The sequence below is a fragment of the Charadrius vociferus genome, unplaced genomic scaffold (assembly GCF_000708025.1).
Source record: "Charadrius vociferus isolate BGI_N301 unplaced genomic scaffold, ASM70802v2 scaffold187, whole genome shotgun sequence".
Lineage (NCBI taxonomy): Eukaryota > Metazoa > Chordata > Aves > Charadriiformes > Charadriidae > Charadrius > Charadrius vociferus.
In genome coordinates, this window is record NW_009649180.1 from 621,922 (window position 1) to 648,364 (window position 26,443).

The 26,443-nt window shown below is 37.9% G+C and overlaps 1 protein-coding gene across 18 annotated transcripts in view; it reads left to right on the plus strand.

Annotated features, from left to right (window-relative positions):
• KCNMA1 (potassium large conductance calcium-activated channel, subfamily M, alpha member 1) overlaps nt 1-26,443 on the plus strand; it is a 502,219-nt gene that overhangs the window by 461,329 nt on the left and 14,447 nt on the right. For all 18 annotated transcript variants that reach the window (XM_009888636.1, XM_009888640.1, XM_009888635.1 and 15 more), the window contains 2 exons: nt 16,504-16,617; nt 19,858-19,988. In XM_009888636.1, the coding sequence (XP_009886938.1) occupies nt 16,504-16,617; nt 19,858-19,988 (245 nt within the window). The remainder of the gene's footprint in view (nt 1-16,503; nt 16,618-19,857; nt 19,989-26,443) is intronic.

Here is a 26,443-nt window from a genome sequence, read left to right on the forward strand (position 1 = left end):
TAGCACACTGGAGCTCTAGATGGGATTAAGAGCTTGTTGTCATAGTCCTGATATATACAAGAATAAAATATGGCCTTTGCCCTGGCAAGTTTACAATCTGATGCCTTGCTTGTTCCAAAACTTAAGTTATGTACTCAATGTTATACAGGTTAATAAATCTCTCTGACTTCAATGAAACCATCCACCTGTGTAAAGTAAGATTATGTGCAAGTCTTTGCAAGATTTGGACTTAAATAAACTAAAGAGGCTGGGTGAGAGAGAGGCTGTTCACTTAACTTTGTTTCCTGTGCTATAGAAGCCATCTATGTCAAGAGTCATTCCCTTCTGTCAAACAGGACCTTGCAGCCTTCCAGCCTTCACAGGAAACCCTTCAGAGAAAAGTTCCCACCAGCACAGTTTGCAGTTCTTGTCTTTTCCTCGCAGCTGGACACTAACATTAGCTGCCAGAACTTACACGCGTGGAGAACAGTTTCCCATCTCTCTCAAAGTTTTTCTAGGAAGAGAGAAAAACTATTAAGAAAAGAGGGTTTCATTTGTGTTGCTTATAAGCTAAAGAAGTATTGGGGAATGGCTGGAGAGACACGTTTCTTTGACACAATTTCCTTGTATTTGAGAAACGCTGCAAGGTCCTGGCCCAAATACCTTAAAGCTTTCACAATTGCCTCTTTCTCCTCGGCTTTCAAGACACCTTCTGCTTCACCAGAGAAAGATAAAACCGGGCAAAGGAGGTAGATAGTACAGTACATCAAGCACGTGATTTCAGACTTAAGCTATAAATATATTTAACCCTCCCAAGACTGTTATAAATTCATGGTGACTCTATTTTATTATTATTTGCTGTTCGACATCTTGAAAGCAACCCCCTATTATGAAGGTGTACTATTTTGTGCATTTCTGATGCTGAGGAATAAAAAAAACCCTGCTCTTTTTATGAGCATTAATTATACACCAGGCAAGGAAGCAATTGCCTCTATGTTATGAAATATTAAATCAAAATGCTTCCTGTTCCCAGATGTCCCAGAGATAAATACAGCAGTATTTTGAAGCCCCACTTGGAGCTGTTTTGCCTGCAAATTTATAGTTTTGTCTCCATTTTCAGAAAACCCTGTTTTATGTGAAGTATAGCACTCTTGGTAGTTTTTAAAGAGCAAACTCCTCTGGAGTTGCCTATGTAGGCAACAACTCTTATGTAGATTGCACACCAGGGATCTGAAGTTGAAAGGCTCCTTTAAGATGACAAATGGGTTGAAAGTGTTATTGTCTTTGATTGCATGCCTTACATCATCTGTATGTAGGAATAAGAGAGCTATACTTTATCTTTAGCCATTTTATAAATATTTAAGTCCTTATAGTTGCCTAAAGATATTAAAGCATATTTTACAGTAGTTGGAATATAAATATTATATATAGCACAAGATACCAAAGTAGTTTAATGAATTCATAATTTTCTGTTCACTTTTATTGGAATGTGTTTTATGTTCCAAAACTTCCATTTAAAGAATAAGGGACCATTCTGCTCCCTGACAAGATGTGAGCCAATAGTGAATGTTATCGAGGTTGCTTTAAATGATGATATGGGACTTCAATTAGCAAGAAGAAAGGGAACATGGGTATTAGAACGTACTACACCAATCTGTGTGTCTTAACTTTAAAAAAAAAAGTATTTTTGAAGAAACTGTTTGTTCTTTAAGTTTTTAAGAAACTGTAAGGTGTTTTGCTTCTCTGTCTCTGTATTTTTTAAAAGTTCTTAATTGCAGAAAAAGGCACATATCTAGATCCAATTATACAAGAGTAATGTTTTTAAAATTTGAAGTTTAGTTTCCAAAATAACCAAGCATAAAATCTTGTGACATTAAATGTATGAAAGGTCTGTATTTCATAGCTCCTTGAATAGAAAGGTGTGTTGAGATTATAATTGTGAATTTTTCAAATTCCCATCAAATAAAAAAAAAAAAATTCTTTTTAATATTTCACAGTTTCTCTATTTCCCAGCAGGAGTCCATGCTGGGTAATGCTTGCTAATTACCCACAACAAAAGTAGACACACAATGCTGGTAAATTACCTGACCCTTTGCATTTTAATGAGACAACAAGGATTTCACGAAGTGATGTTGTTTCAGTGGTTAATGGTGTCAGCAACGTTGTAATTGTAGGCTGAGGCACATTAGCTGCACAACCACATGTAGGAAGAGTTTCTGCCGACAGGCCCTTTGGAGAATAGAACAGGGTATTATCATTAAGCCTATGTCATTTGCATGCTGCTAATCACTTACTTTATTATCTTGTGTATCCATTGTCTTTCTTTAATTGCTCTTTAAATGAAAATTAAAAATAGTTCCAATGCCCACGATACTTGTGATAGCATCTTGATTATGAAGATAACTTCAAGAAAATGGAACATATAGATAATATATTACAGGATTACCAGATAGTTTGAAAGTTATATACCATAGCAGGCAGCCTCATGAGCGTAATTCTGCTATCTTTCTTTGCTTCAGTACGCACTGTTTGTTTAATAAATGGTTATTTATGTTCCTATAGGTCCTTGGGTTTTTTTAAATGACATAGAGGAATTCAGAGATCAATTTCACTCTTTTAGCTTTAATGGAAGAGATACAAGGCATCAATATCCAGTAGATTCCACCAGTCTAATAATGTTAGAGGAGAAAGCTAGATTTTAGTTCTTCATTCTTTCCAGTTCAATCCCAGTCTGTGGTATCCATTGCAGAAGAGCAGAATCTAACACCTGCTGCTGAGCTGCAGAACTTTGATAGCTTTAGGGTAAAACTTACAATATAGTTGGCGTTCTTTTATCGAGACAGACCTGTTGATCTTTAAGTTTGACATGGTTAAATTTGAGGCAGGCCAGACTTTCTATAATAGGCGGTCTCTAAAAACTTGGTAGCTTCTGGTTATCAAGAACCTTCCAAACCTTTCAGCGTCTGCAGAGTTGGATGTGCAGGCTGAACTGGGGCACTGCCTTCATTTAAGAATCAATAGTGCTGTGCTCCTAATGTATTTTTGCAGCTTTTTGTTTTCACATCTGAACAAACCAAACCTGAAAAAGTCAATCAATGAATTTTGCAGATGGTATGGTAGGACTTTTTATTGAAGGAAGAAGGATAAACTTTGTTCTTGACTAGTTGTTGTGATTTGTTTTTATTCAGTACACCCCAATAAGATTATGTTACATGGAATTTTTGTACCTAATTATTTGGATACAAGGTTAAGATAATGTAAAATTTCTGTAATGTCATAGGAATACCTGACCTTTCACAAACTTTCCTTAGAGCTTTAAAGTAGATACTACGAAAGTATAATTGAAATTGGACCTTTCATATTGATTTGAGGTTTAGTTGCTAGTTTAAATTCTGTATTCAACTTTAAAAGTCAAATACTCTTAATAGTAATACAAGAGCATGATTACTGGTTAGTAATGAGAAGCAAAGTATCTCTACAATGTAACAGCATATATATTTTCTATAAGTTTGACTTTACAGAGCTTTTGCTTAAGTGCATAGACAGGATTACAATGTGATTGGATGTCCTCATAGGATTTCCTTTAGCTGCTAAATTCATGTCTGCTTGTGACTTAGAATGAGTCTCCAAGTGAGGACAAAGATAGCTAGACATTTTTGCAATAACTCCTCCTCTAAAAACAAAGAAGAGGAATTTTACTGAAATCACAGTGTCATGTGGGAGCTGAGAAAATGGTGGTGGAATTGTTTCTTGTTTGTTTGAGGACAGATGGATTGGATTAATAACGCTACAGTTATAAGAGATGTTCTGAAGAACAAATGTTCCATTAGTCACAAGTGTGAGCTTGCTTAAAACCAGTTTATGCTGTAACTAAAATTAAATTCAAAAAAGGTACTTGAACTGTTTTGTTTAGCATATTAAGATGTGTATTTTAGAAACTATCTCTGTTGTAAATCCTCAATAATTTGTGAATTGTTCCCATTCTAACTTTCATGTATGAAGAAGATGTCTTCCTAGAACAGTAACTTCAGACTTCTCAGCAAGAAGTTCAGCTATATAAAAGAATCCCTATTGAATTGATTTATGTAGTCTACCCGGGGTTGAAATAGGTGTTTGACAAGCTGCTTAAAATAACGTTTGGTGAACTCTTCCTTTGAGGACAAATATCAAAAAGATTTTTGCATACAACTCCAATTTAACAACCTTGCTGTTTCCAGTTTAATAAATGTGGCGAAGCAAACAGATACATCTCAGATACTCTATTATATCCTAGTTGATTTCATTGCTTGCCCCTTGCTACCAGGTATTCTTTAAAGCTCATAAAAAAGGGATTTTGCCACAAAATCTTGAGACAGCTATAGACTGAATTAGATAGACAAAGAGGGCGCTTCTTAAAATTTGGAATATATCTTGATTTTTTTGTATTTTATGGCAATGTGCTTTGTGGTGTCAAATGTAAATAGGCCTTAAAATTTATCTGTGGATTTATATTTCAGATTGGCCCTGCCCAAACCCACAGAGTTGAACTTCTTAAACTACCTCACTACCTACAAAAATCCACATTGCATCTTGAATATTTATTCTTAGAATCCTATCAAATAACAAGAAATAGACTAAAGACTCTCAGAAATTTTATAAAACCCCTAGCTGAAAGGACAGCTATTTCCACTGATATCGGTGCTAATGAAATTCTAACAAAGAAGTAAATATTGTATTTTTTTTTATCAACCCAGTTAACACTCCAGTAAATAATAATGGATGGGAAAGTTAATGTGTTGTTTAAGTGTTTATAAAGGTTATGCCATTTTTAAATCCAGCACTAGTATTTAGATGTGTGAGTGACAGTAAATAGTCAGTACAATGCTGAAAACTAGGAAAAAACAACACCTGTTAGCGGGAAGTTTTCAGTATGAGTGTACTAAGCATATACCATGGCATATATTTTATAGCTGCCACTTAATTTTCCCTACTTAAAGAGTCCACATTACATTTTACTGTTATCATAGTCTTTACCAGCTTTGTTGCGAATGTAATGGGTTTTGGATCCCATATAAATAAAATGGATATGGAGCTGGTGTAGAGACAACTCTGCTGGTAATTCTTTAAATATAAAGACATTTGAACTATGCAAGGCAGGCAAAACCCTTAAAGATTTTAACAAAAAATTCTAATAAAATAATATGAGTCATTCTATCATAATAATCGGTTACTTCTCTTTCTAAGATTAATACTGACTGAAGAGGGGAAAGACTGTAAGCCAAAATAGTGCAAACTTAGCAATGGAAAGTTCACTTTTTCTTAACTGCGTGCAGTACCGTTTTGTGCATACGTTTCCTTTATTCTTGATACATTTGAGGAAATTATGTGGTTATTTACACTGATGACTGTATGCTTTGCATATTCTCCCCCCAAGAATGGCTATGAGAGGCACAAGTTGCTTTCTGTCTTCTTGATTCTGGACCCTGTACTGATTGGAGCAGAGATTCCCAAACTTATTTTAGTATTTGGTAGACCTATATTGAAACTGGAATAGGATGTGGTATAACGTATATGTGACATAAAACAGGGATAATACTACAAGCTGAACAGAGCGTAAGGCTGGTTTGATGCGTTAGCCATTCCTGTGAACTTTCAGTATCAGAGGGTGGACATTTCTTTCAATGGCAGTACTTTCTGGAAGTACTTACCTTCCTGTTACTTCATTGCGCATGGCAGGGATGATTTTCATACTGGCCAGTAATACCGATAATTCTGAAGTGCAAATAATTGTGCTGATGGGATGATGTGCATGTTGTGAAAATATACTCCAAACCCTTGGATAGAATTTCCTTATTCCTATTTCAAATGGGGCACCACACGTTATTTGCAAGGTTCAGATTAAACTGCAGCAGGGATGTAGTAAGCTACCTGTTTGGATCAGGAGGGTTTTGTTTAAAGAAATATGCAAATATTCCTTAGTGATTATCATTCCCCACAGTGGTAGCTGCACCTGGGTACAAGTGATTTATTGGGCTGTCTATGGAAAAGTTGGTTGAGTTAGTGTTGTGCAGGCTGGCATAATTCAAAACAGTTCAATATTAATTTTCATACATGGTATCTACTAAGATGTCTTTAATAGACATGCTACTCTGAAGTTGTGTTTGTTACAGAAGGCAGTATTTGAATGACAAAGAGTATGACACTGATTTTTTTCCCCTGTTTATGATGTTCAATGTGGAGTTCTGGTAAAAAATTTTGGCTTGCTGAGAATCTCTGTAGTGGTATGCTGAAAGCGTGAATGCCAGAAGGAAATTCTCTTATGCGTCTCTTTAAAAAACATATTCACACTTGAACACAAAATCCACATTCCTTTACTCTGAGCATTTAACTAAGCCCTGAAGTAAACTCCAAATTTAATCTTTGGGAATCACCTGCATATTGTCACTTTACTATGTGCTTTTATGACAACCAGTCCAATAAAAAGTTGTGACAGGATTTGGTGAAATCCGGCAGGATAGGACATAGGCCCAACATGCTCTCTAGTCGGCAGGCTTTGCCAAGAGTTGCTTTTTTACAGTATGATGGAGTAAGAGGGGAGAAGAGCTTTTGGATACTTGCAAAGAGATTAGACTGCAGGAAATGTGCAGGAGGCCTGTGGAGCATACCTGCCAGATAAATTAGAGGTGGTCTTGTTCTGAATCCAACCTGTTTCAGAGCTCGGCCCTGGGAATCCGGCTCAGATTTCTTTGATAAAATGAGGCTTTAGCCTTCGCAGTTAAACCTTTGATCCCCAAGACAGCCTTGAATGTGGGATTTTGGTTTTGACCCAGTCTATAGAGAACTTAATGACATTTTACCATAGGTTTCCAGCTCAGTTCCAGCTTGAGTAATTTACAAGTCTGCTGGCACTATTTAGCCCACACAGACCATGAAGTCAACTGTAAGTAAGTCCAAGTTGATGGAAAAACAATATTGCTAGAACAGAGTGACAGATGTTGATGATCACAAAATGTCTGTTTAAGTGTTTTGTATGGATCCATTTCCTCACTGCATACACCTGAAATTTTTGTAGAAGTTACAAAGTAATTGTACTTAAAGACGTGGAATCATCTGCTAAAGAAATTGTTGGAATACATATTGCAAAAAATGACTGCTGTGGTTATTACTGTTGCTGCTCAGGGGAGCTATTCAGATGCCTCATTTATTGGAGCTTAATAGATTAAAAGTCCAAATTGAGTCTCATGATATAAACCTAATCAAATTCTAATCTGCATAATTTTCCCATAAGCAGCAATGGGAGATTTGTTTAATTTATGTTTTGGTAGTTGCCAATCATGTGTTGGACAGAATGGTTAATTTTATTTATCAAAATATTTTTATTGATTGCTTGCTATAACATCTGGCTTTGCTCTTCCTTTTTCACTAAGGAAAAATTTACTTTATTTGATAGAATGTAGGATATAATGACATAATGTAGCGTCTCGCCTAACATGCCAATATATCATTTTTAATGGCGAGCTTTCCATTTTATTTGTAGTTATTGAATACCTGTCTCTCTGAACTAGGTAATATAGCTTAATTTATTTGATAAGTTTTATTCAGCATATTTATTTATTTTTGCCTGAGGTCTAAATATGCAAGGTTGATTAATGATTAGGCTGAAAAGAATTTGGCATAATTTTATACTAAATTCTTTTAGCTGGAAACCTGTGCCACACTTAGATGCTACCAACTTTGGACCCTGGAAGTACCTAGTGTAGAAAACTATTAAACTGTAAATGGAGAGTAGGGACAATTCAAAAATTAAGTTTGCAATGAAAGTGGCTAAAAACCACAGGAATTATAATTTTGATGTTATTATGAATTAAAGTGTATTCCACAATAATAGCTGAATGAACACGTTACTATTTTTTCTCTCTCTTTCCAAACATTTGCATAGTTCTAGTGGTTATTTCTGAACAAAATAAGAAAAAGCAAAGAAAAAAAAGTCTGTGAGAAGTGGCCAAACTACTCTCTAGCACCTGGACAGTAGTATTAGGAGTGGGTGCTGTACCTAGAGGTGCAATCCACCAGAATGAATGAATAGTCACTTCCCACCAAGAGATAAACTTCCACTAGAACAATGTGAGACAACTAAATTTTTTCCCAACAGGAGTAGGCTTTGGAAAAGCAGGTTTGTGACAACAGAGAAAGTGGGGAAAAAGTAGATGGAAAACCAAAGATTACAATTACAAAACAAAACAAAAATTTAACAAATCCAAAGCACCTGGTATATTGGAAGGTGTTAAAATATTCTCTGACCAGTTTGTAAAAACATAGGATAAAATTAATGTGAACCCATCCAAGCAATAGGGTAAGTGTGAAGTAGTTTGGAAACCATTTTCCTCTGTATTTGAGAAGTCCTTTGTGTTTTACTGTGTGTTGTCCTCAGTGTTTTCAATTAGAGAATTACCCAATCATTCCTTTGTTTCTGGAGATGGCTTAGAAAATAGATGCTTAAAGACAGCTACAAGATGGTGCTAACTCTCAGGCAATAAACTCCTGATGGCCTGTCCCTTCTTGTTGCACAATGGAGAACCTGCAGAGTGTCTCAGTTTAATATTTAATTTCCCTTCTTGATAGCCTAAAAGCCCCAAGCAATTATCCTGGTTTGCTTGGCTGTAACCATTATGCCCGTCTTCATGGCCCTTCTAGGGTTCTGTGATTTACTCTTCTCTGTGCCATACAGTGCTTTAAAAAATAAGAAATTATTTTCCTAAGTTTTACTCTTTCAGAATTGTTTATCTATGCACTAGAGACTGAATAAGAAGTCACTGCTGTACTCCTGGGGTACATTTTATGTTCCCAAGACAGATGCGTATAAAATAAGATTGGCTGCATTGCATAACAGGAATTCTAGTTCAACCTTGGCCAAAATCACCCCAAATAGGATATGTCAGGCCAAAGAAATCAGTATCCTAGGCAAAATCTTGCTTAAACCTTTACAAAATTGCTATAGCACTGAAAAAATAAGCATGAAGACTCAAAAATAAAGGAAATTTAATTTTGTTTTCCCTTTACCAAATATAAAAATAAATTCAGTAAAATTGTTCTTGATTCCAAGAGTAAGAAGTTGTTGTCAGACTACTACTGGCCAGGAATATTTACTTTATAGAGGGAAGTCCTATGGCTCGTAGCTACATAGTATCTCACATAAAGTGAGCAAAACTGCAAGGAGAGAAGATCAAGGCTGTGCTCTGCAAAGCAGCAGCAAAGAAAGCCCATTTGTTTTGGTAGCTTTGGGTTGCATAAGCTTGTGGTGAACCTCGGCAGAGTTATGACTTGGGTTTGGATTTTGGGAAATAAAGCCCAGGCAGTTTCAGATGGACTTCGTCTTGATTTTCTATGTGTGTTTGATAGCGAAACTCAAAATGATAAACTGGGAAAAGACTCATATTAGTATCTCTAAACCCCTCTAAGTTATACATGATTCTGCACTATGCTTAAAATATAATGCTATTTCTAACGTACTCTGCTGTTCACAATTGAAAATGGAAACAATGTGGAATTCAATGCTAGATTTCAAGATGATAAAACACCAATCCTTCTCCTGGTCTGTTTTTTTACCACTTAATCCTGCCTTGCTGGAGCAGCATAAGAATAGGGAGACCTGTAAATCCTTTACACTATCAGCACGTGGGACCACTAACTGCCCCAGGAATGAACCGTTCATGCTTTGGGGAGCAGAAACTAGCAGTGATCCCACTATGCTTTCATTAGAGCTTTGATTTGGACATTTTCACCGTAGGTTTCTGTAATTTAACAGTACGGGAATGAGCAGACATCAGAGAAGAGCACTTCCTGTGAGGAAGATGGCAGCTTGTTCTTTCTAACAGTGTCTCTCAGTGTTCGGGGCTCCAGGGGTTGTTCCAGTCCCAAAGCACTGGAGGGTTGTTACAATTGAGAAAGCTATCCTTCTTCACCTTCCGCTCTCTGTAGATTTAGCTTGGCCTATGTTTGGGCCCGGACCATCTCTGAAGATGCCGCAGCCTCTGAGAGAGCTGGGGGCTTACGCAGTCACATGTGCTCTCCCACATTCCTTTCCTTTTCCAGAGCTTTGAAGATAATCTCCAAGAAGTTATTAGATCTTCAGGCACAAATTACAGTGAAAGTCAGAACTGAAATCGGAATTTAGGATTTCCAGGTTCTGAGGCCAAACTACTGCTCTCTGTCTCAGACCACATGGGACACTGAAGCTAGAATTGTTTCTAAATTGAATGGCTGTAACAGATTCCCATGAATGTCAGCAGCTCTTTAGCTGCATGACTGCTGCTGAACTTTCCAGGTATACCCAAGTGGCTGTACTTTGGAGAATAACAGGTATAGTCTATCATTCAATTGAATTCACTGGAATATTAATGGACATTGCCAGCAAACAGTAGCAAAGGGATATAGCTGTGAGGTCCTTTTGTAAGAGAATTATTTCTTTTTGTCTGGCTCTGCTTAATGGAGGTCCTTATGCCATAATTCTGCATGATAACTTGTCGGGGGTGTGTTTGGCAGTTCACCACCTGTGTGTTATTTGTATATGCTCAAAATATGATTGTTGTTTCATGCTACTTAGATGAGCCAGAGCTAGTTAATAGTATGTATGCTTTTAAAATTATATTTTTGAGGACTTTAATGCGTACATTACGCAGTGAATCCCATGGCACCTTTCCCTAGAATAGCATTATTTAAAGGCCACTATCAATTTACATGGCACTTTAATGACAAGGCCACAACCTATAGGTCTGCGAAATGGATTTTCAGTTTGGGAAACTGCATTCTGCCTGCATAGAGTTCCAGTTTAGTAAAACATACATCTTTGAAAAAGAAGGGAGGCAAAGAGGAAAGGGGCGGGGGGGAAAGGGGAAGAGGATCATAAAGGATCCATTATAATCCTTTGGAACAGAAGATACTTTATAAATGTAACATAAAAATCTGGTTTGAGAATATGCCCATCTGGGTTTCAGTGAAGTCAATGAAACAGAAGCAGTGCACATCCAAGAGCCAAATTTGTTTCTGTGTTAAAACCCCGGTAAACCTTTACCTGGCCCCTCAGCAAACTAAAAAGGATATGTTTACTGCTGTGTAGAGCAAACCTTCCTGCATTTCATGGGACATTACTCAGTCAAGTGAACTGCACAGGAACAAACCCCAGTGATTTATGGCCAGCACAATCAGCAGATCACTGGGCCATCAGGCCAGTTGCTCCAAACAACACGTAAGCAGGGCAAACTATAATTATTGCTGGTGCTTTCAGTGGGCAGAAGTCACTGTTAAACCATGACAGCTTTCCTTAATTTGAACTTCATCACAGTGCCACTGTGGCTCCCAGAATACCTACACGTTACTGCTGAGCCACAGTTGGTGTCCCCCCAGAGTTCCTGAGAGGACCATGGATCAGCCTGGCTCAGGAGGTCCAGGCCTCACAGAAGCCCAGTACTTCTCATCACTTTGTAGGTGGGATTTTGTAAGAGACAAGGAGGGCTCGTAGCCAACTGTCCCTGATGGGCTCTGAGCAGGACAGCTCAGTAACTCTTGGGAAATCCCAAGTAAGTCTTGGGAGATCCCCAGTAAGTTGTGGGGAAAAGAGCTTGTCTCCCTGTAGGGATAAAGTTCCTTTGAGGTTTTCCTTCCACAAAGATGGGAACATCTTAAAGAGGTAGGATCTTGCCACTAATCCAATTGTTTGGTTGTTTCACCTACTTTTGCGAGCAGTAGTGTCCCAGAGGGAGCTGGGAAATATTTCTTTGCACAGAACCAAGATGTTTAACCAGCTGCTTTCTGCGGAGAATTGCAGGAGGCTCAAACTCCTCCAGAGCAGGTAGCTGAGTTAGAGCACAGGAGTCCCTGCTTCTCAAAGAGGGAGGGAAGAAGTAACTCCCAACTGCCAGTCCTCACTGATTTTGAGCACATCAGGAACCCAGAGCCTGTGTTCCTCTGAGGCATGATATATTTAATCTACTGTTCAGGAGCATCTTGTTTCAGAGAGGGACTGGGGCTTGCTACCTCCTGTTGAAGTCCAAGCCGTTTCCTCAGTTTGATGTTGTGGTGGTTATCCCTATAACCAGTGGTGGAGGGTTGACCCTGGCTGGCAACTATGCCCGTACCTAGTCTCTTGCTCACTTCTCCCCAGTGGCATGGGGAAGAGAAGCAGAAGGGCAAAAGTGAGAAAAAAAACTCACGCGTTGAGGTAAAGAGAGTTTAATGAGTGAAGAGAAAAAAAAAATAAATAAACAAACCCAAACAAATAAAACAAAAGACAAAGAAAACCAAAAATCAAGTGATGCAAAGGCAACCACTCACCCAGTACAGCAATTTAGTGTCAGATGCAGTGGCTACAGGAACTGATAGAACTGTGCTGCACCTTACCTCCTAACTGTTGGCAAAGAGAATTCCTTTCTCCAGAAGCCCCCCACTGAGACAGTGTTACGCAGGGACTGTGCTCAGGCTTGCACAGGCCATGTGAATTTTACTTCTAGAGGTTAATCCTGTTAAGCAATTGTAGCCACAGCTCCCTCAGTTGTTTGTTGAACAAGGAGACACTGTAGTTATAAGAAGATCACAACTATCAGCCCTGGTTTACGATTTTTATGAGCGTTAATGGAACAAGGTTTGGGGACTGAAGGAGAAAATGGAATATGAAAAGGAAAATGAAAAGAGGTTGTGGGGAAAGCATGTCATTTCTAAATGAATGCTCTGTGCAGAGGAATTGAATCTTTTCACAGCTGAAAATGGATCTTAAATCTGATGCCTTAGCTTGTTTCAGCTTCTGTAATGAAATAGAGTTTTCCTAATACCCTGTGACCTGAATTTCTCCCTGCTTTATGGGTGCTATTCCTTGACGTACAAACCTGTATTTTCTCAAGTCAGCATTTGATGATGGATGTCAAAATACAGGTCATGTATTATGCATATAGCATTACCGATTTAAGGTGTTTACTTGTCAAGTTGAAGAAATTCAGAAATGTCACATTCACTGAATCTGCACAGCTGTCACTTGTAGTTTTTCATGCCTTTAAATGAAAGTTCTGATAAAGCAGGTTAGTTTTCCTGCACTTTTTTTTTTTTTTTCCTCTCTTCTGGAGGAAAAAAATAGAGAGCCTGTCTATAGAATTTACATTGTGACTTGGGAGTAGGTATGTGGCCTGAACGTGTATGATGCCTTGTGACTCCAAACATAGGCACGCAAAACCCCCAAGTACTCCAATTTTCCTTTCCTGAAAGTATTCCAAAATTGTTGTATTTTTAAAAAGTAGATTTTTAGAAGTGTCTGAATTAAGCACAGACAAGAAAATTAAGTTAAGATAGCAGATATTTCTCACATCTTCCAAAACCATAGGATGAAAAATGCTAAGGCATGAGTCTATTTTTCATTCAAGGAGAAAACAAAATCCCTTTTACATGCTTCCTGCATTTCAGACTAAATGCACTGTGTGCAGTGTGCAATTACAGAGCTCCTGACAGTCCATGTCTAACAGAAATGACACATTTACTTCAATCTTCTAACACCATCCTGGGAAGACAAATATTTGAAGGGTTAGAGAGGTGGCTACAAATAGCCTTCGATGGAGAGTGTGCGTGTGTGTGCCTCTGTGTGTGTGCACTTTGCAGTAGAGGGAGGGCAAGGACTTACACATTTACATGCAGTTATGCCAACTTTCTTCAATTTGCTTCTAGCTGGTAGGGAAATACTGATGTCCTCTTACCATCTGAAGAGTCTGATTCACTGAAAGATGTTTCAGGGAGTGCATCTTGAGATGGGGAGAGAAATGCCCTCAGGAAACAGGGAGAGCCAGGGCCTCTAGGGATGCTCCCGGCAGTACAACCCCTAGGGTGCAAGGAAACAAGATTAGTTTTCTCTGCTCTCAGATAAGCGAGTGTAAAAAGTCTTGCTGTTGCCATTTTGATTTGTAATTCTGCAGAGGACCCAATTGGGCCTGCCACTTTAACCGCTCAAGGAGTCTACAGCTACTTAAGCTTTTTTTAATGTAGTGTGACAAAAGCCTTTCCTGTAGCATAACAGAATGTAAGATTAAACACTGAGGCCTGCTGCAGAAGGAGGTTTCACACTAATACTCACCTGTCCTCAGACAGCATTCCCTCCCTTAGGAGTCCCACTTCGATTTTCCTGCTGTTGTGAGAGTGTCAGGGTAACCTCTAACTTATGAGGTGGTGCCTGACGGAACTCTGTGAGACTGACTTTGTGAGTCTGAAAAATCCTAGGCCCCGCCATGCAGAAGTGAGCATTCAATACGGCTATCAGTCACAGTGCCAGACACAAGGAAACCTCTGCAAACCGATACCAGTTGGGAATGCAACTCACTGTCACCATGCCGGTCTTATCCAATTAGTTTCAGCACAACGAGTAGTATTAAATGACCGACTGTTAACATTGCCAACATTTCCAATTGTCTCTACGAAACCTGCTTTCTAAAGATTTTGTATGCACTGGTAATATTGAATAGAATTGCTTTACTGTCTTAGGTTTGCCTGTGGCGATGTTTTTGTCTTGCAACCCTGTTGAAGATACTACATCCACTTCTTTTCTCCTAAGGAATTTCTTCACAGCCTTTTCACTCCCTTTTTACTTACCCCATCTTTACAATCCTCATGTTGTATCTAACTTTCATGTGATAGTCAGAAGGAAATTCATACTGGTACCTTCTGGAAGGCTAAGTCAGTCTCTTTTCTCAGTGATTCTAATGTTATTACCTATATATTCTATATGTGATATAGACAAAACATAGGGAGCAATGAACTGAATGTCAAAATTTAAATCCCATTAAATCAAGAAGTCCAGATCTAGTGGTCGTTATAGTTTGTCTTGTTTAGGGAGAGTTTAAAAGTGACGATAATTATCACTGGAACAGAACCATCAGTTCATCAGAAAGACAGTAAAAAAAAAACAGTACCGCATGTTAATATCTACAGTTTAGTTTAGAGATTTGCTGGTTTGTAAATAAGTCCCAAAACTAAAGAAAGGTATAGTGGATAATGTCATATCATCTTCTTCTGAATTCAGTAGCAGATTAATGTATCAATGAATTTAATGCAGTGAAACAGTTTCCATACTGCAAGAAGATAATGAAGTTACGTTACAAATTAATTTGGCTGTGATTAATTTAGAATCAATATAGGGAAAATTCAAAACTAGTTCAAACCAGTAATGACAGAGGACCAAATGTCTGTCCCTGAATGTCAGGTGTGAAGTCAAAGAAGTTGGGCATAATGTGAAAAAAAAAAAAAGAAGAATGTTTTCTCAGAAATGTGTGTTTTACAGTGAGCTTGGCTCAGTCCTATTCCTAGCAGACAAGTATTTGCTTAAAAATGCAGCCTTGACATCGGTCTACATGAAATCCTAAAGTCAAACTCTGGCTTCACCGTCACTTCTGCAATAATGACATTAAATGAACGTTCCCATGCTTTCCGCAGCTGCAGGGAGATGGAATGCATTTGTCTCAACTCTGAATTTCCAGTCCAACTGTTGCATGGGCTTTCATATAATTGCCTATTTTTCAGTACTTACAATCAAACTCCAAAAGGCTTTGCATGAGTACTTTTTATTTAAAAAAAAAAAACCAAACCAGCCCAAAACAAAACCAAAAAGATTAAAAAATGCTCAGTGTCAGTAACTCCATTTCAACTGTGTAGAGAATCCGGCTAAAACCAGTCATTTTTAGAGGTGAACCTTGCTGCTGTCTAGATCTTTTTTTTTCTTTGAGTGCCTGCCAATATGTTTCCTTTCCCACCTTTGTTTCCTTTACATCCTCAAAGGTATAAAGTTCTTTCTAGTTTCTTTTTAAGCATTCCTCTTATGTACCACTTGAAAACCTGTGTCTTTTTCCTTCCATCCTATCTTTTTTTTTCTGTTAGTATGGGCCCTTCCATCACAGTATTCCTATAATTGTAATACTCATAAAAATACATATTTTGACTGATACACCTGAAGAGAAAAAAAAGACTTTGCGTGGGTTGTATTGATCCTGGAAAACATTAAGAAAGTTTTAAATACTGCATGTTGATCAAACCTAAAACCTGCTAATGGAAGCAATTTGTTCCTCGTGGTGGCATTAGTGTTTGCAAACAATATTCCTTAAAATGTTACTTAAGGTTTAAAGAAAAGTGTTTGTTTCAGGATTATTTGAAGTACTAATAGGACAAAATTAAACCTCTCTAGCACTGAAGTCTTTATTTTTTTATTTATATTTAAGTAAGCATTACTCTTTCTATTTTGCATGTAGGCTACCTAGGATAACAAAATAAATTTCAGTTTCTCCATTAGCTACCAAATATCTTACAGTAGAAGTGATCTGTATATTGGTGAAGGATTATGCTTTTAGAAATAACAGTTGAAAATTAAGTCCATTTTTTTTTAATTTCTATAGTTTTTAACATACTTTTCTGGAAAAAAAGTATTAGAGATCAGGAATTCCCTGTTGGTGGGGATTTTTTTTTAATAGTTTGTCATGTGTAAACTTTCTTTTTTTGTTTTTTCATTTTTTTTTTTTAATCTTTTAGGCTTTACACCCCCTGGGATGGATAGGTCATCTCCAGACAACAGTCCAGTCCATGGCCTGCTACGTCAACCCTCCATTACAACAGGAGCCAACATCCCTATTATAACAGAGCTAGGTAAGAAAAGCTGTCATTTATCCTTTCATGTACATTCTTTTTCCGTGTCTTTTTCCAACTTCCCTTGTTATGCAGTCTCAGGAAAATTACCTGTACTGTATCTTACACTGCTATGTTTTCTCTTCTGATAACTGTTTTGGATTACTGTCTCTAAAGAAAGAATAGTAACGGTTGTTTCACTTTATTTGAATAACTGAAATATATTTCTCTCTTTCCTTTGGGTTTTCTCCATTTTCTTGAATAAACTCTCTTTCAGACAAGATGCTTTTTACATAGTGTAGCAAATAAGCAGGGGTCTTTGGGCTAAGGTTAGGAAAGAAAAAAACTTCACTAAGTACGAGCAGACTTTTCCTGTGCATTTAATCGATAGTAAGAGCCCATTTGTTTATTTCTTCATGGTCCAGAACTGTTTAATCATGTGTAACCAAACTCTGTATAATAGTATGAGACATTTTACTCCTGAGAATATGATGATGGTAGGTAACCAGGCTCTGATTTCCACTCTAGCTGTGGGTATTTATGTTGTCAAGTGGTGTGATGTGAAGTGCAGAAGCTGTTCTGTTTTTTTCATGGCAAATACAAACTTGATTTGTGGTCCTTTGTCCTTTTATTTTCCTTTTCAGTTTTATTTTTTAGAGCCTTACCTGTCTTTTTCCCTTACTTTATTCTCTTTCTGTACTTTCTTTTCCCCTTAAATACTTTACTTATTAGCTAAGCCTGGCAAACTTCTGCCTTTGGTTTCAATCAGTCAGGAAAAAAACAGTGGAACCCACATTCTAATGATAACTGAACTGGGTAAGAAGTGCCTTTTTCCTTCACATCACTGTCTTATTTTCTGTTGTTGTTCCTACTGTCATCAGCTTTTTCTTTATTTATCTGGCTGTATCAGAGGGGCTACCCTCATGGCACTGCTTTGAATGTGTTTTATTTGTGGTTCTGGTTGAAATTGACTGTCTCGTTCTGGCCTTTCTTAATGATTTTTTTTTCACGCAGCATCAGTAAACCTTTGATCACACTCGTCTGACCTGCCGGCTGTTTTCATAGCACCTTCTCACCAATTCATTTTCTTTGGCCTGGGTCCCCACCTCCTGGGCCCTCCCTCCCCCCCACCAATTTTTCTCTCCTTTTCTCTCTCTCTTTCTCTTTTTGTTATTTCAGCCTATTGTCAGTTTGGTGGACATGCCTTAGCAGTTCTCACAGGAAGCCCAAGAAGAAGTAAAAGATATCAGAAAAGAAACCCCAGCATCGTACTCCCCCTTAAGCTATTTGTTTGTTTGTTTGGGGGAGTCGGCCTTTTCTCAGAAGCTCGAGTTTTGAAGCTGTAAAAAAAGCAGCCAAGCTCCTGCACTGCTCCCTCTCAATAAAGAGAGCTCTCGCCAGCTTGTTTGAGCAGTGTTTGATGAGCGTTTCCTGTGGTGCAGCACCATTCGAACCTATCTCACCTAGCCTGGAGACCTTTCGGAGAAATCCTAGTGTGCTAACTTGCATCAGGAAGATAAAAATATTGAGGATAAAACCGCACTTGCAGAATTCACGTTAGTTTTGTAGTACCTTAGAAACTGACACCACGCACGGCTAGCAGGCTGGTGTCAAAGTCAGGTATTAGTCTGCCAGATGTAAGTGGAAGAAGAATGCCACTCTCGATAGTGCCTACTCTCAACTGGCAAATTAAACTAAGACACAAGCGCTTCAAAAAAGTGCATTTTGAAATGATATGTCAGGCTTTCAAATGCTATTTTGCTCAAGAATCTGGAGAATAAATTGATAGCCGTTGTACAAAGAAAGGGGTGTTGTGGATTGGTGTTTGCTAGGATGGAATTCTTCTGACTCCCGAGGCAGAACACTTCTCCATTTGCAGTGCTGATGTGTTAAATTTTCATGGTTACATCAGGGAGTGGGAAGGCAGGAATTTTAAAACTTGCTTAAACTCAGGTCCTGACTGAATCATCATGGCCAAGTACTGGCTCAACAGGGCTCTAAATGGATGATAGCAATTCTCATCTCTTTCAGACAGCTATTGTGAGGCTTTATCTAGTTATTCATGTTTTGTAAGCTAAGCATGGCAAGCACAGTACTATATACAGGTTGGAAAAGGAGTGGACGGAAAATGAACCTATATAGGACGGAAGATCCAAATAGCAGGCAGAAGAATTTCTAGCTTAAGGAATGCAGAGCTGAAACTTGATCAAGTTAAGAGCAGCTCTTGTGTTGTTTTCAGAGCTCACTGGGTTGGCTCAGGAGATGTGTAACATGGGGAATAGACGCATAGTCAATGTGTGCAGTTTCAAAAGCTGAAAAAGGTTTTAATTTCCCTTCCTTGCACGGGAACTGAAATTAATTTGTCATTTAGTAAGTTAAAGGGTATTTCAACGGCATAGCTAAGAAGTCTGCTTTCATGCCTGAGGACTAATATGGAAATGAAATATTTCATGAAATATGATCCACTGGATACACTGATCTCAAGGAAACAACTATTTTTAGTGGAATGAGGTGGAGGCAGAGAGCTTAACTGTGACAATGAAATGCCAGAGAATGTCTAAATGACAAATATTGCTTTATTTGGGCTTTTTCTTTAGAACAGCCTGATGTAGATTCTTTTTCAGCCTGGCTAATATAGAAATTGTGGCTAAGGAAGTGAAGTTATGGAGACAAATACTTGGAAAAAGATGCAGGAGGCGAGCTGGAGTATTGCTCATTCATTCAGATAGATGCATGTTAAAAGTACAGTTTATCCTCTTTTGAGCTGTAAGTGCATTAACACCACTCCAGTAAGAATCACAGCAGCACATCCAACAGATGCCTGTGGGCTGTATCGGAGTTTTATGGACAGCCTTTATTTTACAATGGGGTTCTGACTTGGTATCTTGTGATAACATTTCACTGTACTTGCATACAGCCTTAGCCACTGTACCCGACCAATACCAAGATTGTCTCGATATATAAAAGAGCATCGTGTATCTCGTTTTGAGTGCAGGCAGATGGTACCATGAAGCTACTTTTACAGCAAAGGGATAGTCACCTCTCAAGAGCAAGAGTCACCTCTTACGAGCAAGATAATGGTCAACAGATTTTTAAATGCACATTTTCACATCCATCTTGATTTCATTTTCAGTGACGTCAAAGACACAAGTCTGTGTTTCCAGACATATGCTGTTTCTTTTTCTTTCTGACTGTGTAATGTGTAAGGTCACGTGCTGGTGACCCAGAAGCACCTTATGATTTTATTATTATTATTTTCAGTAAATGATTCAAATGTTCAGTTCTTGGACCAAGATGATGATGATGATCCAGACACAGAACTGTATCTGACACAGCCCTTTGCATGTGGAACTGCATTTGCTGTCAGCGTGCTGGACTCTCTCATGAGCGCAGTAAGCAAACAAAACCTTTTTCATTCCCTTCCATCAGACTTATTGTGAAAGATCGTGAAAGCATAGTCCCTTCTCCACAGGTAATCAGGAGAAGACACATTTCTGTTAGATGTCAAAAGAATTTCAGAGCCTAACCTAGGTTATTTTTTAGTTGGACACAGAGACCTTAAAACAATTGAGATATCTAGGACTACCATTAGTCCACAATTTTAAAGGCAGAGTCTCATGTCAGGCTTTAAGGGTAATATTTACCGAAAAATGTTGTATCTCCCTTCTGAAACCCAGACCCAAATTCTGTGTGTCAGTCCCTACGCTCACCGCTCATGTCAGACAGCATCAACCGTGTTTTAAGCTTTTAATTTCCTGTAGCCACGAGCAATGCTCAGAGTATGAGTGCTGGGGGACCCTGATAGAACTATACAAAAGCCATTGTATGCATCACGTGAACTCTACTTGTGTGAAGAGAGGTCGTAATCTTTTTTTCACATGAGTTGTCTTGTGAATGAAAACATAAGTGCATGCCAGAAACTACAGATGGTGGCCTTTGGTTATGTCTACGTTAGGGTTTTTGGTTTGCAGCCATAGTACAGTTTTGAAGCAAATGCCTCAGTCATACTCCTTTTCATCCTCTCTTGCTTCATGTTGGTTGGGTTTTCAGACCAGCCTTGCACTGTGTGAACTGTACTTCTTTCAGAGGGACATTAAGCTCTGCTGGACCTAGCAGGGACATAGTCTTTTTAAAATCTGAGCTTAAAATCTGAGCTTATGCTTTCTGAGCGCCCCATGGAATAAAGTTCCATGGTACTGGGAATCATCTGTTGTAAACCACACATAATATTAGAAATCAGCAAACAGATTTCCTTAAAGGAACCAAGTCTCACCTTCACCTAAACTCAGAATGAAGCTTTTTGCTTTTCAGAAAAAAACACAATGCTCTTTATTATTTGGTATTTTATTCGTATTTCATATTTATGTATCTGTATTTCATATTTTTATTCCCTGCCATATTCCTCATATGTTCCATCCACAGATGAGTAATATCAGTCTACACTGATAAAATTTTATTCTAATGGAGCCTAGGACTTTGCAATAAACTCAGAAAATACTTTTTTTGAAAGTTCTTGGCCATATTTTGCAGATGTGACAAATTCAGAAAGCATAAGCAAGCACACCTAAACTCTGTACCTTCTCTAATTAAAATCTCTATGAATAAAATATTTAGCATTTTCACATTATAAATGGGAATAATTTAATATGACGGCTCCAAATTGTTATACTGAGAGCTGTTTATCTGCTCACATTGTTATCGAAATCAACATCCCTGAATGAATCGTTCAGTAGGGCACTTCCAGAATCTTGGAAAAAGTGGGGTTAATTCTTCTGATTGCCCCTGGCATCACCACAGACAGAGAGTGAAATGTTGTGGACACCATTGCTTTCTTGTGCAAAGGTGTATCGTGTAGATAATAGTGACGCAATAAGAAATATGTGGAAATTACTGTTCGGAAATTTTTACTTGGGACTCTTCATATAATCCTCACAATATTTTAAGCTATTGCTAGTTTTTATTAAGTTTTAGTTTTTGATAACTCACCCCTCTGTTTCTGCAAATTCTTTCTTCAGCAGAGTCTTTTTTTCAAACATTTTCACATCTAAGTGGTCATATTATATGTCAGGGACAGTGCAGCCTGAAGCCAGAGAAGTAAATGTGATAACAAGAGTAAAAAATTCTAACTTAGAAAAAATACTAATCAAGAAGACAAGCCAAGGATTCAGTCAGAATTGTTCACCATCCTGTCTTTTCTTTCACCACTTTGCTGATCGGTGGCAGCATTATTTTCTCTTTTATTCCTCAAAGGCCTAGTAAAGAGTTGGAAAAGTACAATTCTTCCTGACCCTTCAGAAAGTGTAAGATGTGTGAGATGTTTTCCCTTTACTATCCCTGTTCTCGTGGGAAGGATGTATACTCCTTTCACTTCTTTTCCAAGGAAAAGACCATTTCTCACACAAATGAATCTACTTGCACTGTATTATCTCTATTGTTTTCCTAGAGTACACTAGTTTTAGGGACCAGCTTCTATTTATTGTGCCTAATGTCAAGGGAGTGTCGGCAAACTGAACCCAAAATCCTAACTAAATTGAGAGATCTGCAGTCATGCTTTTATCCTATTAATTGCACGGGAATTCTGTAAGAAGGAAATAATTCGCACTGTGCCGGCCTATGCCAGCTCACTGAGAGAAAAGGACAGAGTTCATTGTTTGATCCACTTGCTAATTCAGGGCTCTTTATTGCTTAATTTTTATAGAAAAATTCCAACTTATGACCTCTGTCGATATCTCTGGAATGCAAATTCCTCATATGGGCTACAATACAACCGTACAATACATGAACTGCTCCATTACGAATGAATCTCTTCTCCAGTAGTGGCGTTTTGTAATAGAACAGGTGTAAGAAAGGTTAGAAAGTAGAATAATACCCACACATACAGTACTCTTTCTGACTGCAGGTAATTTGAAACGTACATATAGATGTATGTATATAGAAAAAGAGGTATATATATTTAAAATAATTTGCTAAAGTATTCAGTTATTGAATAATAATAATTCAACAGTATTGATCTGTATGAGATGATTATTTTCTTTTATATAAATTTATTAATATAGAAGTAGTAGAGTAAACCCTACTCATGAATCACAGATTAGAAAATGCATTGTCACGTTCTGATTCAAATCTGAATGCTGAAGACCATTACGTTCTGCTAGGTTAGCGTTATTTCCTAGAAGACGACAGTATTAGATATTTAAATTTGAAATGGTCTGTTATTTTCTTATTTCAAAGATAAAAGGCTTAATGAAGTTTCCTTTTCAAAATGTTATTTACAGGCTATCTGTACACAGTTTGTTCTATGCAGCAAAGGCAATATATTCCACAAGCCTATGATTCACAGTGTGGTAGTTCGAAGATCATTGCTCAGAAGACAATAACGAGCTCAAAAACTGCATTGTCTTTTTGATGAGTTGGTAACAGTGGTCTCTCCAGGCTTCGGTTTAAGTGCATTATTGTACTCTGTGTGAAGACTGTAGGCTTGGTTCATGTTTTAAGTGTGGCAGTGGCTGTTGTTAAATCATGCCAGCTAATCATTATTATGTCTTCGAAGAGACATCTACTGCCATCAGAGACTTGAATGATATATTAATATTTGTTTTGTCATAGCCTATGCAAACCCAGGGAAAGAACGTGGGTAGTCTGTCAGTCTCAAGATGGCGCTGCTCCTGAATAGCGAAGCATATTCTCATCACCAAATTGAATGGGACTAAAAAACATGGGATCGGAAGCATCTTTTAGATAATGTGGATGTTTTGTAAAAAGATTATCTTCAGCTATAAAAAAGTATAGCTTAAGAGAAGCAAATTTTTGAGAAGTACTTTTTCCTTTTCTGGGTCTTCTTGAGTTAGTTATTCCAGAAAATCCTATGCGTGCAAGGAAACCAGTTTTATCAAGACACAGTACCTTCAAAGGTTTGACCTGAGAGCCAAAGCTTCTCTGCTATTCTGTTATTCCTTTTGGCGCTGAAGCTATGAGAACCACAGAAGTTCTGGCAGGTTGGCATCCCTCCCGTACATAGCACTGACGATAGGCTTGATGTACTGTCGGAGTGGTGCCGTTAGAGGCAAAGATCTCCAGAGCCAGGTTATACCATTTTACATTTGATATCCTAGAATTTATTTCGTTGTGCTAAAACTTTGTCTTGATTTTTGTTCTGTAATACTAAATTCTACTTTTTCTTCATATAAATGAAAACACAGAATGGAAGACAATAGTTAAAACAGTTAAAATAACTTTTCAGTATATCCCTTAATCAAGAGTTCTCCCTCAGGGATCCTCACAGTCTTATTTATATGGAAAAGAAACTGTTCTAATCTGTGATATAGACATTTTGAAACACATGACTAGTTTTTGTGCAAGTCTGTTCAGGGGATTAGCAAGCAGCATCTTGTAACGTAAAGTGTCCCAAACTTCTTTAAAGTTTGGACAATATTTTGAGAACCGATAGATTTTCAAACTGTGAAACACTCTTATTTATTTTCTGCTGTTGATTCGGTCTCAAAGGCCCTTTTGTTATTGGTATAAGTTACTGACTTTAGCTCAGTCATTCCCCAGGTTTGGATATATATTACTCATTCAACAGAATTCCTCCAACTGAAAAAGAAAAACAACATTTTTTTGAAAGAGATGTTGAAAACTGCATGCAGTGGAGGAGGAGTCTTCTTAAAAGAAATCCATAAAAAAACACTAGCAAACACAAAAAAATGGCAGATATGACTTGGAAAATGACAAATTTAGAGTAATTATAAATGAAAGGCAAAGTGCTGTTAAAGTTAAAGCAATGTTATTAAAAGATGTGCTAATTTTCAGTAAAATTTTCTGTAAAAGACCAATTAGTTTAAAAGGCTTGACAGCATTAACTGCAAAACATAAGCACTCTGGTAATTATACTTTAAAAAATGATTGAACAAACAGGAAAGCATCCCCGAAACGTTTGAAAGAGCTGCAGTACAATTCCGGAGCATGGGCTAGGTGGCACTGCTAGCTCAGATATCTATGTCGGAATTTCCCTGCTATTTACCCAGTTTCAGTGTCTATGATGCATTTCCTTTTTTCTGTGTTTAGATTACACCTATTTCATATTCTCATTCCGGATGCCAATTATAGCGATGTCATACAGATGTCCAGTGTGGGGTTCCGTTAATGGCAGAAGCAAACAAGTATTTCTTCAGTTACAATTTTACAGTCAACAAAAGATATTCACTACCATCACTGGAAAGTGTCTTGTTACTTTAAGTACAGCAGCACCTTTCCAAAGACATTCTGTAGATCGGTTTCTTATGAGTACTGGCATATCCAGGCCATGTACCCTCCCACAGAGCAAGTAGAAGATCACTCTCAAATTAATTTCAGTGTATTATTATTCCAAAGGAAATGGATATCAGCTAGTTCAGCTTTTCAGTGTCCCCCAGTTCCAAACTGGCAAGAGGTAGTGAGAGGAGTCTGATTTTTGTGACAGTTGAAAGCGTGGACAGACGGGTTTCTCCTGAGGAATGTTAAATATATTAGTCCAGGAGGAAGCAACCCTATTTAGCAGGAGGTGACAAGTTACAGCTTCCTGTTCACCCATCCTTTCTTGCTTATGGTTAGGCATTTTCTGATCAGTCGCAATGCTGGAGCAGTCCGTCCTGAAAGTTGGAATCTTTTCACTCATGGATGGCAAAAAACCAAAACCCATCATTTGGCTGCACTCATCTATCGGATTAAACGGTGACATCCATGTCAGTCATGGTGTGAAACCCAAATTAAGCCATTGTTCCAAGATAAATGTTGCTCCTTTGCTAATAAGTGTCTTAGCTCTGCCTTAACATTTGTCTAGCAGTGGGAGGCCTTTCTCTGGTGACAGCATTCTGTTCCATCGACAATAGATCTGATTCTTTTCTCATTTGCATCAGTTTCATAGTGGTGTATGGCTCCCAGAGTTACTCCCGGTCGGCACAGGACATAAGTCAGAATTGGGCCCGTTATGTCTTAATTGCACTGGGGCCTGGGGGAGGAGGTATTTTATTCTATTTTATATTATTTTATTTGTATTAATGAATTTGTGACAGGTGCCTGATTTGATACATTATTTTACTACTGCTTTCATTTCTCCATTTAATATGAGATCTGTAGTAAAATGAGTGATACGGCCACAGTATAATTTCTTAGTAGATCATGCTGTAGTGAGCTACAGCCAAATACATGATAAGGGGTAATTGTGTACTTGCACAGTACCAAATTCAGATGAGCTAAAAGTACATGTGTTTAAATCTGGGATCCTGGCTATAATTTGAATTACAGAATAAAGAGAGAGTTAGAAGCCGGTGAAGGCTGGTCTAATGATACCTCCTAAAGAGTAATAAAATTATTAGTACAATTTTAGACTTTTGCATGTTTTACCAATAACCGCAAGTCATCAGTCTATAAAACCAGGCTGTTTTACATGACCCAGCATCTATCAGTCTTAGAGCAGGTGAACATTTCTTGCCATAGTTGGCTTCATTGTAAACTGGACTTGAAAAATTTACCAATAAAGATATGCTTTACTTTTGTTTCATGTTTTTCCATATTGATTTATAGATGTAAAACTGAGAATACCATTTTTGAATAATACTGAATGTCACTATTTAGAGAAGAAAAAGGGATCAAAAATACTGAGTAAAAGAGCTCGGAAGGCATGAGAAAAGATACTGTGGCAGAAAATGGTATGCTTTTGTGAAGGTGTGTCCTTAAAGTGCCATATAGAATGTGTTGGAGTACTTTTTTACTGAAAGGGCTTTTCCAGCTTCTACAATTGCAGTGCCTACAACCTCTAGATCTGGCAGAATTTGGCTTTATATCACGAGACTGATGTCACATAGCATTG